General features: G+C 41.5%; 1 protein-coding gene across 4 annotated transcripts in view; it reads right to left on the bottom strand.

Moving 5' to 3' along the window:
• The window catches only part of RBMS3 (RNA binding motif single stranded interacting protein 3), a 609,999-nt gene that overhangs the window by 265,041 nt on the left and 326,019 nt on the right, over window positions 1-18,939 (bottom strand). For all 4 annotated transcript variants that reach the window (XM_063325233.1, XM_063325234.1, XM_063325235.1 and 1 more), the window contains one exon: window positions 62-153. In XM_063325233.1, coding sequence (XP_063181303.1) covers window positions 62-153 — 92 coding nt within the window. The remainder of the gene's footprint in view (window positions 1-61; window positions 154-18,939) is intronic.

Here is an 18,939-nt window from a genome sequence, read left to right as displayed (position 1 = left end):
AAACTCTCGGAAATTTAACCCAACAGCTCACATTATCCTGTAATAACATGGTTGCTCTTACCTTTGCCATCTGCGCCTGTACGCCATTTGCTTTGAGAGATGCTACTGCTTTCTGTGCTGCTGCCGGACTGTCAAAATCTACAAAACCGTAACCTGAAAAACAAACAGATAAATAGACATTTTCATTATTATCCATGTGTATGCACTAGATAAAGACTTTATTTTCATAAAGAAGGAAACCCTTCCCATTCTCTCACATTGTCTCATAGTCTTCTGGTAGCACTACCACCACCATCAGCCATCACACTTCTATTTCTCACACTTGTCCTCATAAACCTAGTGGGGTTTAAGGAAACGCAATGACGTGAAGCTTCCAAGTACAGGAAGGTGTGCAGCAGATGGAGAGAGAAGGCAGCTCTTTATCTGTCCTAACACATAGGAGGTCCCTGGCAGCAGGAGGGGGCTGTGGTAGCAGGAGGGGTCCCTGGCTCACAGGGCTCTGGTGCTGCCCCATCTCTTCTGTAAGAGGATGCAGCAGCACGGCCTACACCAATATACAAAGCTACAGCTTGCAATGGCTAGTTTCACGAGAAAGCTCCCCCTCCCTTGAACCCATAGGAGGTTTAAGCTTCAGAAGAGGAGGGCAGCGAGCCTCTGCAGCAGGCCGGGGCCATCTGTGTAAGGGCAGGGAGTTTTCCAGCAGGTGGGAGCAATTAAGGGAGAAACGGCAACCTGCACTCTACAAGTGACTGCCAGATAGCTCTAGAAGATGGTAAGATAATAAAGTCAAAGCCTGGTTAAACCACACCTCTTTCATCTCGCCGCCCTCTCTGCTGGAACAAGAGCCAGGTCCCTACCAGGAACTGCTTCAGGGTATCATCTGAACAGCAGCTTAGTGAGGTTAGATCTTAGGGATTGGCAAGGGATAATCGGCTGCTTTTAAGTGGCTTTCCTACTCCCAGTATTAGCATTAGCTTAGTTTATTAATCAGCCAGTCAATTCCTATCTTCTCTTCTTCCCTCTCCATTTTTTTTCTTCCTTTAACCAGCAAGACTTGGTATGCTCAAGCAAGAACGGTGCTGTTCAGCTCCTACTGGATATCAACAATTCTGGAAGTATTTTTATTTTCCTAAAGATACAAAGGAGGGCAAAGAGGACAAGAAATGGACTTTCCACAACTTCTAAGCACTTAGCTATCTCTGATCTTCAACAGCATTCAAACATCTTGCTCATAAAGATTTCAACAGAGTTAGGAAGACTTAAAAATCTCGCCAAGCACCTATTTAGGCAGCTGCATATATTCCACAATCCATCCAGGGAATCCTCTGAAAACCTCAGCCTATATCGTATTAAGCTATTGCAGTGCAGGTAGGCACGTGCTGCTCGGACAACCTGTGGCCAGGGGCCACCTCTTTGGCATTTCCCTGGGAAGCCGTACAGATGAAACTGAACTGCCTGAAAGCTTTAACAATATTAGCACAAGCATATTTATAGCATAGCAGCTCCTTTGCAGACATCTCCGTTTACTAGGTCAATACACATCACACAGAAGGCGACCACAGATATGCTTTCCTGCAGTATCCGTTTTTATGTCTTTTGCCAGCCTTTCTTCCTGCTCCTGGGAGGCCTTATTGCCTTCCTCTCTGCACCGAATCTAGGTATAAGAGTGTATGCTTGTGCTCACCTTGCCCCCCAAGTTACAAACATCTCTTTCTTACTGTTTTGGCATGTATGCATTACTTGATGCAGGGGTTAGTCCAACGATGAAAGAATTTTGTTCACGTGGACTTTTTGGTTTTCTTGGCTTAAATCTCATTCACAAAGTTTTAAGAAAATGAAAAAGAAATCAGAAAAAAGAAACATCCGAAACTGTTAAAGAAACAGCTGACTTACTTAAAGAGTATGAAAAGCACTATTTTGATAACAAAGCCAAGATATGAACTTTTCTGTTCTTCCCTCAGTTTTTTGCGTTGGTTTTTTTTTCTGTGTGTTTTGAGTTAATCTTTTGGTAGCGCATCACTACAAATTGAGGGAAAGCCTTGAACAACTGTACACTGGGACAGCAGATCTAATAATAAACACTACCATGAAGAAGTGCACCGGAGTTTGGTCAACTTGGAGGGGAGGTGGAGGGTATTTTACCTGCTCAGATTTCCCCCTTTGATTTTTCCCTTTTTATTGCTACTGAGTGTGTCATTTTTAAATCGTCTTGTTCTACATTGCATTTTCCTTTGCAGTCTTACCCAAGCTCTCTCTTCACTGCAGAGAGGCACTGAAGCTGATGATGCTTTGAACCAAAAAGCCTGCTACAAGAGAGCAAGAGCCCTTCCTGGATTTCTCCCATGCCTTTGCCCTTTGAGAGGGCAGCTACTGGGAGGAAGGAGGAGATACAATTGGATGCAGCTTCCATCTTGCTAAACAAGAGACCCTGACGAGAAGCCAGACCTGCAAAGTGCGAAACCTGAAATACCTCGGGAAGTCATGGGATGTCCTGGATCAAACACAGAGCAAATTATTTTTTAGAATAGCAAGGTGCTCATCTCAGGAGACTAAATTTCTTTTTATTTCTCACGATGTTCATGCCCAAAAACTATGAGGTGAAAGTGCACAAATAGGTTTTATTACTGACATTCAAAACAGATAATAGAGTAAGAATTTTTAATATTTATCATCACTGTATAGTGCAGGATTCACGTATGCAGTAATAGGAGGGAAATGATTTTTTAATATGACTTTCTAGATAGCACAGTAAGTATTCACATCTAATTTAGTATTGCTCGTAAACGTAAACCGAAATGTGTAAGAATATTCTGGTGTTGTATTATAGAGATCAGGTATATCTAACAGAATGAATTACTGAAGATTAACATCAATCCATAATATTTAAAGCCACAAATATCTCCTAAACATTTATTCAATGGGCACTATATAACCAGTGAGAGTCTCGAGACAAAAAAACCCCTTGCATCTTCAGTTGCCCATTATGCATTCTAGTATTACTACTCCCAGCCTCACTGCAGAACTGCTCTTTTTCCTTCCCTCAAGTTCATTTTCATTCCAAGTATCTTTTTCTGGCTCTCCCCCCTCCCGACACTTCTCTCCACCACACACAGAACATCAGGACAAAATCACTCCATGGCTGAAAACCCGTCCAAAGAACATCAATCTGCCGCAAGGGAGGCCAAGTTCCCAGGCTGTTTCAGCATTCAAGTATCCTTACAAGAACCCTGCAATCCTATATAACAGAAAACCAGGCATGCTGCCTTTTTGCACAGTTTACATTGTTCCATGTAGATGTTTATAGCCTATGTTGGTGACCAACACTAACATATTTCATTTGTTTATAATCTCACTTCATTTTTGGGGTCTGGAGCACTAACAGAGTAGCTCTGGCTTTTTTGTTTGGGTTTTGCCGGGGGGTGGGGTTTGTTTGCTTTGGTTTTGGTTTGGTTTGGTCTATATACTTTTCAGGGTACACCAAGTTTAGTCCCCACAGAAGCTAAAGAGGGGTCTTGGGACATCCCCTCCAGCTCTACCCGTAGCGTAAATGAATCCCCAGACTCCCTGTGCCATGAGTCCTTCCCTCCTGCCCAGGCTGTGGCCAGAGAGGGCTCAGGGAGGCAGAGCTGGGCTCAGGTGCAGCACGGGTGGCTTTGGCTGCTCAGGCTCCCATCCCTGCTCAGACGACTGTTCCCTGGCTCCTCCTGGGAAAAGGCAGCCGGCTGGCTGGAAGCATCCCCCAGGAGGGATTCAGACCAGAGTCTGCCAATGGGACACTGCTGCTCTAAGAAAACGTCTACATTTCTTTTTGCTCTTTTAAAAACAAGTGCAAGCCCCACCAGCCCCACCCTCCGCTAGCCTCAAATTCCACAGCTTTTTTTTTTTTTTTCTTTCCTTCTTATTTTTTGTGTGTGGACTGCCTCGTAAACATTCTGGTCAATGGATTATTTTTATTTCCCCCCCCCATTTTTTATGCAGAACATCATGAAAAATGCATGCGGAGTCTAAACCGGGACCTTCAGACTCTGCTCACAAGAATCCATCACCACCACAGGAAACCAAAACCAGAACTATTTCCCCTTTTTTCACGAAGCATCCTGCCCTTTTCCTTTAAGAGCTCCAAATGCAACAGGGAAAGCTGCGTTATCCCCTGCTGCTTCAAGAGATGGGAACTCAATTTATCGCTAACGTGAGCCCCTCAGCTCAAGTGTACTTACACTGAGGGTGACATCGGCACTCCACTGCTACAAGTATTGCAGGATCCCGAGGTTTTCATGTGAAATGACATATTACTAGTTTGTACACTCAAAAACACACACAAAAAAACCCAGGACAAGACTATCCAAATTAATTGTTAAACCTTGCCTCTAAGAAATAAAATGCCTGTAATTTTGTTTTGGCCCGATGCCATTAGAGCTAAATAATTAAATTTAAGGAATAAACCCAGTGTTTCTGTACCTGTGGGGGAAAGAAAACAGCTAAGCATCAGCAAGCACAAGTTTATAGCTAGCTGCAGTAAGTGCTACCCAAATACACTGGCAGATACTAAACATCTCCGTCTCCTATAACCTAAACGGCTGGGGGCCTCCCAGTCTCAGTTTCTCAGTTCCATAATTAAGCTTGGCAGCAGGTTCAAATGAATTAAAACTGAATGTCACTATTTCCTCAACAAATCCCTCATCCTTGTTTTTTCTTACTTGTCAGGAGAAGACCAGCAGAACAGCAATTAGTGGTAAGCAGTGCAGTGAAAAAGAACCAAGTATACACTAATTAGGTCACTCGCCAAACACATTCATTTCATTGGCAGATTTAATCAATGTTTTCCTGAAATGTCTTAAATCTCCTATGCTAATTTAAAGTTTTGTTATTGTTGTTACTTTAAACACAGATGGGATGCCTGGAGATTTTCAATTGCTTTCCGCAAATCCATTTCAAAATAACAACCCCTCATATAGTATATCATCAAAATTTAGGCACAGGTTTTAGGAAATGGCCTCTAATTTTATGCCAACATTTTTGTGCCTGCAAATACCTATGGGTACAATTTTGTGGATTTAAGTAATTGCAGGTGTGTAGAGCTCTTAGACATCAAACTCCGAATTGCCCTGACTGATCAGGTACTCAAGGGTAATGCCAAATAATTTAAGGGACTGACTGCCACTTGCGGTTCCCACAATTACCGCCAAGTGCCGGAGGGGTGGCACACAGCACAGACCTGCTCCCACCAGCACTCGTGGGCGTCACAGTCCGCCTCCGGGGAGCTCCACTCGCATAGTGACAGGAGCCAGGGCCTGGCTGCCTTTTTGGAGCCTGGCGGCTCCTCTGCTGCAGCTGAAAACAGCATTTGTTACTGGAAGTGAATGGGAACGGAGGTTTCAAGGTACCCTGGAAGTTCAGTCCCTCAATTAGTACTTCCAGCCAGCACACTCATGGCGCTTTTTTGCACGGAACACTTTTTTCGTCAGCAGACGTCATTGCTGATGCCATCGGAAAGGGAGCTGTCACGGCCGCTGAACTAATCTGCACTCGCGCCAGCCTGGCTCTGCCGGCCATCCTGCCCCGACCGCACGTCCCCAGGTCCTCCCAGCGGCTCCCTCCTTCCCGCTGGCGCTGCCCCCCTGAACCGGCTGGCCCGCAGCCCCATGACCACCAAGGGCTGTGAAAGGGCAACCACGCAGACAGCCACAGCTCTGCACCCATCCCAGCGCTGTCCTGATCACCCAGGTGAAAAGAAAATTAAAAACAAGGTGCAGGAGCGTGCTTTCCCAGAAGTGGGAAGCGGAGCGCCTCGGCATGCAGCTGAACTGGAGCTCCGTAAAGGCAGCTGAAGCTGAACGAGGGAGGATAAGCTGGAGCTGGTGAATTCTCAGCTTCACCCTGCCATAGGGACAAACACCACACCTGGTCTCTGATCAGGTGCCACTTTAAATCACTTGAATTCAAGCCAGCTAGTACTCCGCATTTTGCAACAACACACACACGCACAGAGAAAGGAGATATGACAGCTGATGCACCCAGTCAGGAGGCTGGCGTGGAGTCTGTGTATTAATTCAACCAATGTGTCCATGTAACTAATCTTGTTATTTTTATTTTTTAAAAAAGTATCTAAATATACCGATGGGGAGCTCACACATACCGGGGGAGCTCTTCCTGTTCCACTGAAGTCAACAAACTCACTTCATCAGAAGTTTTAATGCTTTGTTTCTGTAAGCTTACAGCTTTGCATCAATAGAAGAACACGTCCAGCCTGACAGAGGGGAGGTGCTGCCTGACGGCTGCCCCACGCAGCCTTCACTCCCGCAGGTCTCCCTGCAGGATCTGCCATTCTCCCACCTTGGAGTGTTTGACTTTGGCATAAAGACTTTTTCTGGCCACACAAAATTTGTGTTAATTTTCCATAAAATTACATAATAGTGGAGAATTTTGTTTTTCAAGATAAACCCAAAGTTGCTTATGCGTAATTACAATGTTGTTATACCTAAAACCGTTTTTCTAGGTCTGATGTACCAGACCACTTGGAACCCTGCTTCCTATCGGGATACAACATCTTTTTAACATAAGGAAGTTCCCAGTCCTTGTTTCTAGCCTTCTAGAATTCAATATATCAGATCTGAAATCCAGAACAGATAAGACTGAACATATTATTCATGTTGGGTCTTCAAAAAGTGCCGGTTCTCTGGACAAAAAGGAGGACAGAGTTGTCTTAAGACAATGCTTGCTTTATTTCACTAGTGTTTTTGTTAACATTGCTCAGAATTTGGAAATATAAAATCACTCCCAAAAGTGGCTGTGATGAGGGAGAGGAATATCAGCCTAGAGAAGAGGCAGCAGTCTAAACTACCTGTTGAATTGGGAAACCATGAAATAAAATGCATTTATCATAAATATTTTTGTTTAACTTTATGATCTCACCTCCAGACCTATCTGTATACATAGATGTATACCACCAATATATATACACAATTAAGGAAATGTATAATAATCAGTGGGGTATTTCTCCTTCATGCTTAGATGAAAACACTTGGATTTCATGAGAACCTAAGTCAATTTAAGTTGTAAAGTTCATTTTTGCCCAGCACTTATTTAGAGTGTCTCTTAAAAGGCAGTATTCATTCTGACAATCAGGTAGCCCACAAAAAAGTGATTATCCAGTAATTTACTTTGCAATTTTCAGACGTTGTTTTATGCTCAGATAAAGAATCAAATTAAAGTCTTATAAGACTTGGAAAATTAGACTTAGCAAGCAAAGGGGTTGAAACACCCTTGGACACAAAATTACTGAACGCAGTTTTTTCTTCCATTGCTCAAATTGTGCTAAAATATTCCTACAGCTCCAAATGCTCATAGTAATAGTAAAATAGTCTACATTATTACTATTTTTAAACCCCCACTTTATAAAAATGTTCTCAGTGGCTAGAAAGTGGTGAATCATCACCTTTTAATTAAACCAGCTAATATATAGTTAGGAAAATAATTGGAAATGGAGAGTCTTAAATGCGAGAAAGAAAAGATAGTCCCTTCATTTCAGATCACTCCCCAGAGACACACCTACATTGTTAAGTATGCATATACAGCTGAGGTTTTTTGTTTGCTTTAGCTTGATATGGAAATACGGCACAAAACTGTCACTTTGATTATGTTTCTGCAGTGATTTCTTTTACCTCTTGCCATCTTTCAATCCGCTTTATAACAACAGAACCAGGGAAAAACAGCACCATAGGTAACTAACAATTTTTAGACATCTGTTTGCAAACACATTCTTAATTTGAACATTCGATTACTTTGATTTAAACAGAGTGTATATGAATGCAGGTTATTATTAGTTGAAGAACTAATTAATGATAATTATTTACATGCAAACCTGAAGTATGGAACTCATGAGGATCTTTCCTTATATGTTAAAATGTTACTAAATTGAAACATTTTTGCAATTTCCAACAAGTAAAGGTAACAGTACAAAGAAACCTATAAAATTTTGGTATGTGCAAAAGAAATGCTTATTTAATAAATAACTAACTATATGTATATGCACATGCATATGTATGTGTATTGTTCTGGAAAGTAATCCTTCTGAAAACTTACTCTCTGAAAGAAGAGAAGCAGACCTCAAAACTGACAAAACCTCCTTGAAATATGGTTGCAATAACAACGGCAAGGGGGAGAGGGGTGAGCAGCACAAATTTAGCATATATACCTATCAACCTAATGATATCGCACTTGACTACCCCCCCTCATCATTTACACTGCATTCTTGGCAATTCAGAACCACAAAGACTGGCAAATTGGAGAAAATTCTGGAAAGAGCATAAATACAGCCACAAAAATCGAGATTTTGCAGATGGCAGAACTCTATTTATCCCTAACAACACTCCAAGCGTTTAGGGCCTTAAAAATTAACCCAGATGTGAGTGAGCACATCTGTGAGTACCTGTGGGCAACTAAATTGCAGCGGATGACCAGCATAAACACTGAGACGTAAGACTTCGTGAGGACTTGTCAAAGAACGAAAACGTTGGTGAAAATAAACCGAGAGGGAAGTTGAGAAATACTTCCTGGTATTCTGCAAACAGCGTGAACTTGGACTAATCATACAAAGCCAATGATGGAAAACTCATTGCTCGAGTTACTAAATATGGACTGAATAAAGAAGAGAACATATTGTAAACCTTGCAGTGGCAGAAGGACAAGAGATAAACAGACTTTTCCATCTTTAACTTTTTAAGTTACTCTCTCTGCAAGTCCCATTGATTCACTGTCAAAATCTAAAATGAAGATTAACTCTATTTTTAAATACAGGGATAGCTCACATCTATAATTTTCCATACAAACCAATATATGATTTCATAATACAGTCATTTAGTACCGTAACATTTTTTACCGGTGTATTAGTTATATAATGTAATCATAAGGATTATCTTTACCAGACTTGTTTAGCATAAGACATGCATTGTGGCTCTACTGCTGAGCTAAATTTCACACTTGAAGCAGTGACAGAAGAAAGCAGAATGTTCTCCCAAAAAACAAGTACTCCAAGAGCAGTGCTTGGTTACATATTTACATAGAAGGGAGGGAAGGATACAATAGCAGTTTCTTCCCTTGACTGAAGAAATACACGGTGACTCACAAGTGATAATATTTTGCAATACCGAGAACAAAACAGCCAGAACTTGCAGCTTCAGATTAAGATCTCCTACTTTCAGATCAATTAATACCTTCACTGAAAAACTGGAAAGGAACCTCACACCCAAAATCGAAAAAGGGTTTGCTTTTTAAACAATTATTTCTCATATTCACTTTCCTCTCTGATTACAGCAACGTCCAGATGCTGAAGTTCCAAAATACCACAAGAAAGACTATTTTCTTGGTATTTCCAGCCGGCAGGAAACACTGACACTCTCATGAGAAAGTCTGCTCTTCTGAGGTTTCATGCTCAGTTATGCAGACTCCAGAGCTTTACTTAGCTTGGATAATGTTTGGGTAAGATATGAAACCAAATCTCTTGAGATTTGTCCATCACTTATTTTAGAGCTGAGCGACTTGAGTAAAAAACCTGGTGTACAGAAACGGTTTAGAAAAAACATTATTCAGCCATTATCTCCAAAAGCTCCCAGCGCCTGTGTAGACAGGCAATTTTCTCTTCTAAATACTGGACCCCAGTTTAAGCAAAGCTAAGCAAGTTATCCACCAGCTGCTCACCAAAGGAACCTAAGAAGCTATGAGACTAACTCCACGGTCCCATTGACTAGTTAGAAACCAATGTTAATATTGTCATGTTCGCACTTTTCAGGCATGGTATCTGGCATGGCACTCCAGCAGGCATTTCTGCACAGCTGTGGAAAAAACAGAATATCAACGGGAGCTCTGCTTTCAGCCTACGGTACCTATGAAGGACCGCAATGAAATACTGGGGGGAAAAAAATGAAGTCCTTCAGCAGTCAACTCTTCCAGCACTAGGTTTAAACAATGATACTATTCTAGGAGGCAAAGGAGGATATTCTGTATCACCCAGTGCTCTTTGTCAGAAATGAAATATTCCATTATCCTCCTCCCGATGCTGGATTGCTCGGCAATCATAACATTAAGTAACTGCAAGTACTCGCAAGTAGGAAGAAACAATCTGACAAGAGAAGATGCGCTTGGTGATCACCCTGTGATTACTGTACTTTATTAAAAATAATTTTCATTTCAGTATGTTTTGACAAGAAAATAGAAAGCATCTTGTGCAGGCTTCAGGAAATATTAAAATAACCCAAGGTGATGAACATGTTATTATCCAGCCTGTTCCAGAGGGAGGATGCTCAAGTACTGAAATGGTTTTCATTTCAAATACACATTCATTTTCAAGACACCACACTTGAAAAATTGGACTGTGTATTTGTCATACAGTAAGCAGTGATAAAGAGCACAGCAATTTATGTTCTTTATGCAAACCACTTGTAATTCAGAAAACAACTATAGTTTCTAAAAGGCAGCAAAGTGATAGCACTTTCCCAAGAAGTGAAATGCTTTTTTCATGCCAGTTGGCCAATTCTGGCATGTCAACCTTTGCTATGATAAATGTTTTGGATAACATGCAAAGAGCTCCTATTCCAACCCATCAACACTCATGATGTCTTGGAGCTTTAGGGAGAGATGAGCAATACCTTCTGAATATTTCATGACTCTGATACTAAGAAAAGGATCCTGATACCACCATCACCATAACGCTAAAATACCAACGACCTTTTGAGCAAGAGGGTAGTGTGCTTTCAAGAAATAGTTGGTGGTCACAACTAGTGTTACACCTGTGCTATGGAGCGGAAGCACAGCAGGGATGGGCAGCACAGAGCAGGATAAGCTACAACACAGGTCAGAAAAAAAGCTGTGTTAAAGATACTGTGCAGATGCGGTGCCGTACGATTTTGGTCTTACACAGTATTTCATAGAATCAGAATTTAAGTATCCCTACAGTGTTATAGCTATATTGCCCATCACTGTTTATAGGGTGTTCTTTTTCTTCCACAACAGATCCTTTTGTGGTTAAATACCAGTTGCACCTTCAGAGCCTCTCCTCACATATCTACCGCACTTATCTGTAGCCTGAAGTTCAAAAATGCTATTATTATGGTACCCCAGAAACAGCTATTAGTTTTCCAGGCTGAGAAAAAAAAAAAAAAAAAGAATGGAGAAGAAATCACATCAGAAAATCTCTTTTCAAGATCTCCAATCTATTTTTCAGATTCAAGATAGTTGTACAATCTAGGTAAGTGGAAGATGGAGATAAAGTGGTTGAAATGGTGGCTTTTAATCTAATCTGAATTTCTGAACCTGTAGAAGTTTTCCTATCATTACAAATCACATACCTCAAGTGAATAATATGTTTTAATCTTAAGCGAGCACCTTTCTTTCTTCTTTCTTCCTTTCCTTCCTTTCTTCCTTTCCTTCCTTCCTTTCTTTCTTTCTTTTCTTTCCTTCCTTTCTTTTCTTTCCTTTCTTTCTTTCCTTCCTTCCTTTCTTTCTTTCCTTCCTTTCTTTTCTTTCTTTCCTTCCTTTCTTTTCTTTCTTTCCTTCCTTTCTTTTCTTTCCTTCCTTTCTTTTCTTTCCTTCCTTTCTTTCTTTCTTGGTAGCTATTTAGTGTTATGACTGCCACCTTGCATTTAAAATCACCTGCTGGCACGCTACATGGCAATCACGCACCACAAAGGTATGATGAGGGATGCTAACTGGAAGCTGTACTGAAGCCACCTGGATGACAACTGTGAGGCGTCAGGAGGTCAAACCAGCAGAAGGACAATTCCCTGTGCACAAATGCCAATGTGTAGGAAGCTTCTTGCACACTGAAATTCATGTCCACAACAAGCCTTCACACAGCTTGTAGAGAGAGAAAGCACAAATACAGTACTGGAGTAGACATTCTGGGTCTTTCTGGAAAAGTGGATGACTATAATCCTACACTAGATGACCACATGGGTTCACACCAGTGACTCGCATAATTTCTCTAATATTACCCTTTACCTACTGGAAGGATCTCACCTGATACATCCTTTTACCATATTTGCTGCCTTCATAGCTGTGCCAATTTTTGGCTTGGACTCTTACAAGATCATCTAATACTTCTGTCACCCTTTTGCTTTATTTGCTATAGATAAGCTTCCAATTTCCCACGCAGAGTTTTTCCTACAACTTCCTAAGTAGATGATTTTACTACTGGATTTGTTCCCTGTTTCTTACAATCCAATCTTCAGGATCATCTAATTAACTTTCTGTGTAATTGCCTAATGCTTCCAACTTTGTGTAACAAGCAGGTATCGAGGGAGTTTTGGTAGCAGTATCATTAAAGATGAGATGGGAAATCCGGTATATGTCTTAGAAAGAGAGAGGTAGGTAGGTGTTGCCAATCACGCTGACTGACGTGTCCAAGCCTGCATCCAGATCATAATAATACCAGCAAGGAGCTACATCAGTAGTGACTATCCTCAGTAGCTCTTTCTAAATGTTCAGGCACCTTCTGAATGTAAAAACATTTTGTTTAGGGTCTCTGGAGAACCTTAAGGGTTTAACTAAAGAGCAAACTCATTGACATATATTGCCAAGGAAAGGCCAAATATACAACGGATAACAACTTTCACCCCACGAAGCCAGTTTAGAGAAAGGTATGCATTAAAATGCTTACTAATAGAAGATAAATGGGAGGGAGGAGGAATTTATGTGCTAAAATATTCTTTCTAAAAATGAAAGTGAGGACAATTCAGACATAATAATATTCTCTTATTTGTGAGGTATATTTTAGTTTTAAAAATACCAGATTTTGTATGAAATTATGCAGCAAATGACTGAGAGATGCCCAAGTCTGTAGCAGGATCTGAGTCTGTTTGCAGAGTGGTTCTGTTTCAGCTTAGTACATCAAATAAACTAAAATGAAAAAGAAAGCAGGGAGGAGTTTTGCCAGGACACACAAATCCAGCAAACATATTTTGTCTAGGAAGCCAAAATGCCTATAAAGAGAAAAAGACATTTTAAATGCCCAGCAGCATCCCCACACACCGTATCAAAGACATAAAGAACCCACAATGTAGAATTATTTTCAAGTCTTTCAAGAAACGGTGCTGAATCTCACATCCTTGTGCGTGTAGGTTCTTGGGTCCGTCACCTGGCCTACGTTCGTTACAGCAGGCAAGACCCCTAATAGTCAAAGGGACTGCAGCACGTCTCTTACGCAGATGCCAAATACATGTTGGTGTTGTCAATGCGGGGATGTGTAAATGTTTCGAGACTGAATGTCTGCTTCCTGTCAACAGCAAGAATTAGCCAGACGAATATCCTGCACGCATGGTTGTGCTTTCTCAGAGCATAAATATTGTACTACAAAATTTGCAGGCTGCTTGTTTTATCCCTGGCCTGTTGCTCTCAAAGCTGTTTTGGTGACCAAATGCAAAGGAAGGCAACTTCCCATACCCCCACCAACCCTGGAAGCACTGAGGCACGTGGGGTGGAAGAAGATGAGGTACCGGCTGTCTGAAAAAATCAAGGGAAACACACAGAGTTACTCAGGGCCCACAATCAAAAGGGTGTCTGCAAAAGGCAACCCATCTCATTTCCATTACGCAGAGGTGGCAGCCTCGGCAGCAGCTTGCTACTCTATTGTTACACCTTCCTGGTCACTATTTTGTATTTCTGGAGAAGACCTGGGACTCCTTCTTCCACAGCATCCATCAGGTGACACAGACAGGTGGTGCATGAATCAGGAGATGACATATCCGTGTATTTCTGTATATAATGCCATCAGTAGATGCTGTACTGGGTATTTCTATTACATAGAGATGATACTGTATTATATGACCCTAACAGCAGGTATATTTTTCACTGCTAAAGGGCGGGGACACATGGACCTGCTCACTATATCTGGCTGGGAGAGTTAAAAATAGTCCCCTTGTTCTTACTACTCAGGGTGGCAGGTGTCTAATTCGAGTAATCATTCCACAGAGGTGCAGATTCCCTCATACCCTGGGCTTGGAGCCTTTGAAGGAAATGGGGATTGCCACTCTCATATCTAGTCAAGGGGCACAACAGCCTCGCCCCCCTGGTGCTCTCTCCTGCACTGGAAGACAATTGTTGCTGAGGTTCCAGCAACAGACACAGAAGACATTTGGAAAGAGGAAACCTTCTAGCCTTCTAGAAACCATACCACCCTGTCCTCTCATTTTATTTTGTTTTTTTAATCTTTTTTTCTCCCTGGATGGCTGGGACAAACATTGCACGTGATAAAAAAGTAGCTTCTCTTTGCCTTTATCTAGAAACAAGCAGATGGGGCAGAAGAATGACCTCATGCAATGGTGTGACATGATGGGAAACCAGAGTACTAGGCAGCCTTTCCCTCCCTTAGTCTACATTGTAACTACATCTAACTTGGCATGCCCACTTCACCTTCCTATCAGGGATTTTGTCACTGACAAAATAAATAAATTTGTATTTATTGCATCAAGGCATTTTTGTCCCAGATAATGAAAACGAAAATCCTTTAAAAAAAATTGCCCACCAAATCATGTGATTCCAATGCTAACGCATACATGTGGCCCAAGTGCATTGCACTTGTTTAACGGGCTAACCAACAGAATCAAGCTTCCCTCAGGAAAGTCAACATCTCAGTGTACACTAGGAAAATTGAGAAAAAGTCAGCTTCCAACCAAAAAATAAACTCCACATTTAATAGCTTAAAATGAAGCCACTGAAGACTAAACATCTGGGCTTTTTGGATATCATCCCAGATACTGCGTGTAGCACCGAAGCTCTTCATCACTGTATCCTCTTAAGAATTTGAATAAAATCATTCCCCCAATATACGCTTGTTTCTCTGCAGAACATCACAAAAAAATGTCTGTTGCAGTAAGATCCTGGGGCAAGGCCTGCTTTTTGCTACATGTGTGGAGAGCATGCAGAACCACAGCGATTTGGTTTTCTTTGGCATCTCCAGGACTTCCCATAATACAAATCACCATTGTGCAGCAGTGGCAACAGCAACAACCCACGCGGACCACAAAAGAAACCAATTAGAAGGGGGTTATCAGAAACACTCCAATCAATCAGCAGTACTTCTAGAAGTGCCACTGGAAGTCAATGGGATTTTCTCCTCCTGAAATGCAACAGGCACATCCACAGCGCATCACACCAGCATCCATTAGAGACCTTCCCACCAGCACTGAAGAAGGTAGTATGCCTACACAGCCTGGAGCATTAACAGTATGGTCCTGCCAGGATATCTAGGCCTGTTTCTCACCAAGTATAAAAAGACCTAGCAGAGCACCACGACGCCACCAGTTTCAGTGCTAGTTTTGGAGAAGTCTAGTCAGTACAGCACTGTGCTGTAGATGCTCAGGAGCTTTTGAAAACCCCAGTTCCTGCACAACCTGCTTTGAGATCTCCACTGTCCCCCTCTGCTACGCTTCACAGTCAGTACCAGCCATGCTCGGATGCAACCTGGACTTACTGAGTTCGCTGCACAAAATTCTGTAGCTGGTTCTGTGCAGGAGAATGCAGCTTAGATCAGTGCATACATTCAAACTCCGCGAACTGCTGAGAAAGAGCGTATGGAACATGGCCGCTGGAAAGCAACTGAACCAGCACAACATTTCATAAGCCAGAGGCACATGGATTATAACTACAGCCAAACTACACAGCGCAAGAGAGCCGCACAAAAGACAAAAAGCGTTGGATAAGGCTGAAACAGAATTAGCCTTAATAGACAGTGCCTCCCTAGAGCTTTTTGTTCACGGCCAAGCAAAACGGTTCTGCGCAGGAAGACAAGAACTGCAGACTTCTGGCATGGCTCTTGAGACACAAACAGTGTGAGAGACGTGTTCCCATAGTGGAACACAGAGGTGAAGCAGACCCCCTGGAAACAAACAATTCCTGGCCTTCGTACCATCCAAACAAGCACAAACAAAATGGAGTGTTTCACCTATGTTTTCACTTTATTTTTATATATATAAAATAAAGTAGGAAATAATAATTTTAAAAGTTGCTAGCCTTTTTTAGAAAAAATTGACCTTCCTCTGCTTCCTCTAGCAAATCACACACAACCATATTCTCCCTTTTTTTAGAGCTATATTAGAATTAGGAAGCTCTGTGGTAGACTGTTCTTTTTGTTTCTTTTTTCCAGCCAGCCTTGTCCATTTTCTTTCCAGCCCTGAGATGATCACTCCTATTCTTCACTTTCCAGCTCCTCCTCTCCCTGCTGTTCTAAGGTGACTTAAAAAGAGAAAGACTCATGCATAGACTAGGAAGATGTCTTGATTAATGACTTTTCCACTCCTATAAGTCATTTCAAAGGAATCATTCTATCCAGGGATGACAACAGGGAGGATGTTTCCATAAAACCCTGCATGCTTCCAGCAAATACATAATCGTACCAATGGAGGCAAGGAGAGTGAAGACCTCATGTTCTGGCCATGCAAGTCTTTTCCTTTTCCATTTGTTTGCTTTTTCTACCCACACTTTCTGTTTTTCCCATACTTCCTGCTATGTTTCAAACAGATCTTTCCTTTACTGTATTTTATGTATTTCTGTCATTTTCTTCCATCATCTCCTCTTTCCTAGCCTGTTTTTCTAGCCTCTCCAGCCCCCAATTTCCCTTGTCTGCTAATTTCAGCTATTAAGATGGAAACAGTAGTTCTCAACAAAAAAAAAAAAAACAAAAAAAAAAAACAACCAACAAAAAAACCCACGAAACCAGCTTCTAAAGTTGAAAGAGGAAAACTACAGAGGCAACAGATGTCTTAGGAGTCTAGTACAGAATATGAGGGCTTTGAAAAAAGGTGAAAAATAAGCAGAAAGGTCTGTTTTGAAATGGTAGTGCAACAAAGGAACCAATTAGGGAAGAAACAGAGCGAAAACTAACCTAAATCTTTGCTTGGAATTGAAGCTTTTTTCAGTTTAAAAAAAAAAAAGTTAGTATTCTATATCCATTTTTTTTCTGGTCCAATATGTTTCTGTACTTACTGATTTTATCCAAATTTGGGAGTAGACTTGCCAAAATATCATGAGAGTCTTCCTACTAATGAGACTTTTAGACAGAGAAAATGCCAGAATTTCCAGATAAATCAGAAACAGAAAGTACTAGGTACTTAAATGGAAAATTTCTTTCATTAAAGTGTTCAGCCCCATAGCCCAAGAAAACTAGGTCCATGAAGTGCTGTACTTATCTTTTTAACAGTCCAACACGTTAACCGACTTTGTAAGATTCAGCCTAGCTGCCTCAGGAGGGGCTTTGCTATCAAGATCTCCCAACACAAAGGACAGCTTGGTCCTGGCTGAAAAGCCAAAGGCACAGAACAAAGAAACTGAAACCTTATCTTTATGGATGCTGCAGTTTAGGGTTGCAGCACATTTCTAGGGCAGTGGGAGAAAGCCAATACTCTGCTGGTGTCACAGCCTTTGGTTGCCTGCTGCAACTTGCTTTACAGGCACTTGCTTCTGTCCCACAAACACAGCTAGAAAACGCTCAAGATGGAATTGGGGGCTTGGAAAGTTTTTGAACACACTTAAACTAACAAATTTTTATCCAAGGAACACGTACTAGAAGATTAGCATTTTGCTTCTCAAAGTATGGCTGCTCCAGGATAAAACTTGTTCACCAGAGCACAGGTGAAGATAGCTCAGCCTCCAAACTTCAGTTCTGCCCAGCTTCAGGTACTGTTGACAAATTTAGGGAGATGGAAACCCCAGTTTCCTCATGTGTCAGTGGAAATGGAGAGCAGCTCCTCTATAAGACATTCCAAAGCATAAAGCTAGATTCGTTTTCTGAACCACCTTCTGAAGGAGCTTCTCTCAGAGTCTAGAGAAACCAGCTTTTAAACTGAGAGTTTTGTGTTTGTTTCTAAAACTGGGCAGGGCGAACATTTCCCTCTGCAAGTGTCACTATTCAGCCTTTATCAAGCTTACAGTGTGGGGCAAGAGCCAGCTCGTGGCATGTGCCAAAGGGAGAAGAAAGGAAGGGAAAGGAGGGCGAGACTCTCACGCTGGGATTGTACGCAGAGGAAGGGACAGGGCAGCGAGGCACTCATGCAAGGCATGGCATAGGTGGATAAGGAAAGAAAAAAAAATCAGTGATACTTGCACATTGGATTTTAGCTCTAATAAATAAAAACTAGGGCATTTTTATCACAAGGGTCCGCTAATGAGAACACTGCTAATGAGAACACAACATGGACAAAAGCTTCTCTCAAAGCTTGTTCATTCAACACCAAACACTTCCCAGTCAAAATCCAGAAAGACTTCCTAATAGGGATTAGCTCATTTTCATTGTGAGCCAGGGGCCTTTGGAACAAAAATACCAAGTATTTGGTCAGGAAAACTAATTTGGGCCAAATATTGTTCTCATTTGCTGTTGTCTTCCTTTTTCTCCCCTCTCTGTTCTCTCCCAGTGATGATGAAGGGTACGACTGTCACCACTACTTCGTCCTGTTAGCACATAAGAAAGACTCAGGCAAACGGCTCTTGCTCGATTCCATTCGTTGCGGCTGGGTCACGCAGGCAAACCACAGCGAGCCAATACAATGAAAAGCGAGTATTAGCTGGAAAGCATTAACTTTTTTGCCTCAAATTCTTCTGCACCCTTACATCCTTTTAAAGCAGTGTGGTACTATGTATATTTTAAGAAGCTGAATGAATTAAAACCAATTAATCCTCTCTTCTTTACCTTTTTTTTTCCCTTATAAAGCAGGTGGCGTGTACAAGCATGTACATTATTATATGTATGCATAATAACATTTAAATAAAAATAGGAGGTCAAGTTTTCAGTTGGTGTAATTTACCATATTGACAACATACCCCCCCACCCCATATGCAGCACCCTAATAAAACCTGAAGTGCCCTCTTAAATTTGGATAATACATGTGTACTATAACTCAAATCCAAATGCGGATTGATACAGACATATCAAGGAACAAACAACTCACTCCATAG

The sequence above is a fragment of the Chroicocephalus ridibundus genome, chromosome 2 (assembly GCF_963924245.1).
Source record: "Chroicocephalus ridibundus chromosome 2, bChrRid1.1, whole genome shotgun sequence".
In the NCBI taxonomy this organism is placed as follows: domain Eukaryota; kingdom Metazoa; phylum Chordata; class Aves; order Charadriiformes; family Laridae; genus Chroicocephalus; species Chroicocephalus ridibundus.
Note: the sequence above shows the minus strand (reverse complement) of the source record. Positions and strands in the feature narration are given on the sequence as shown.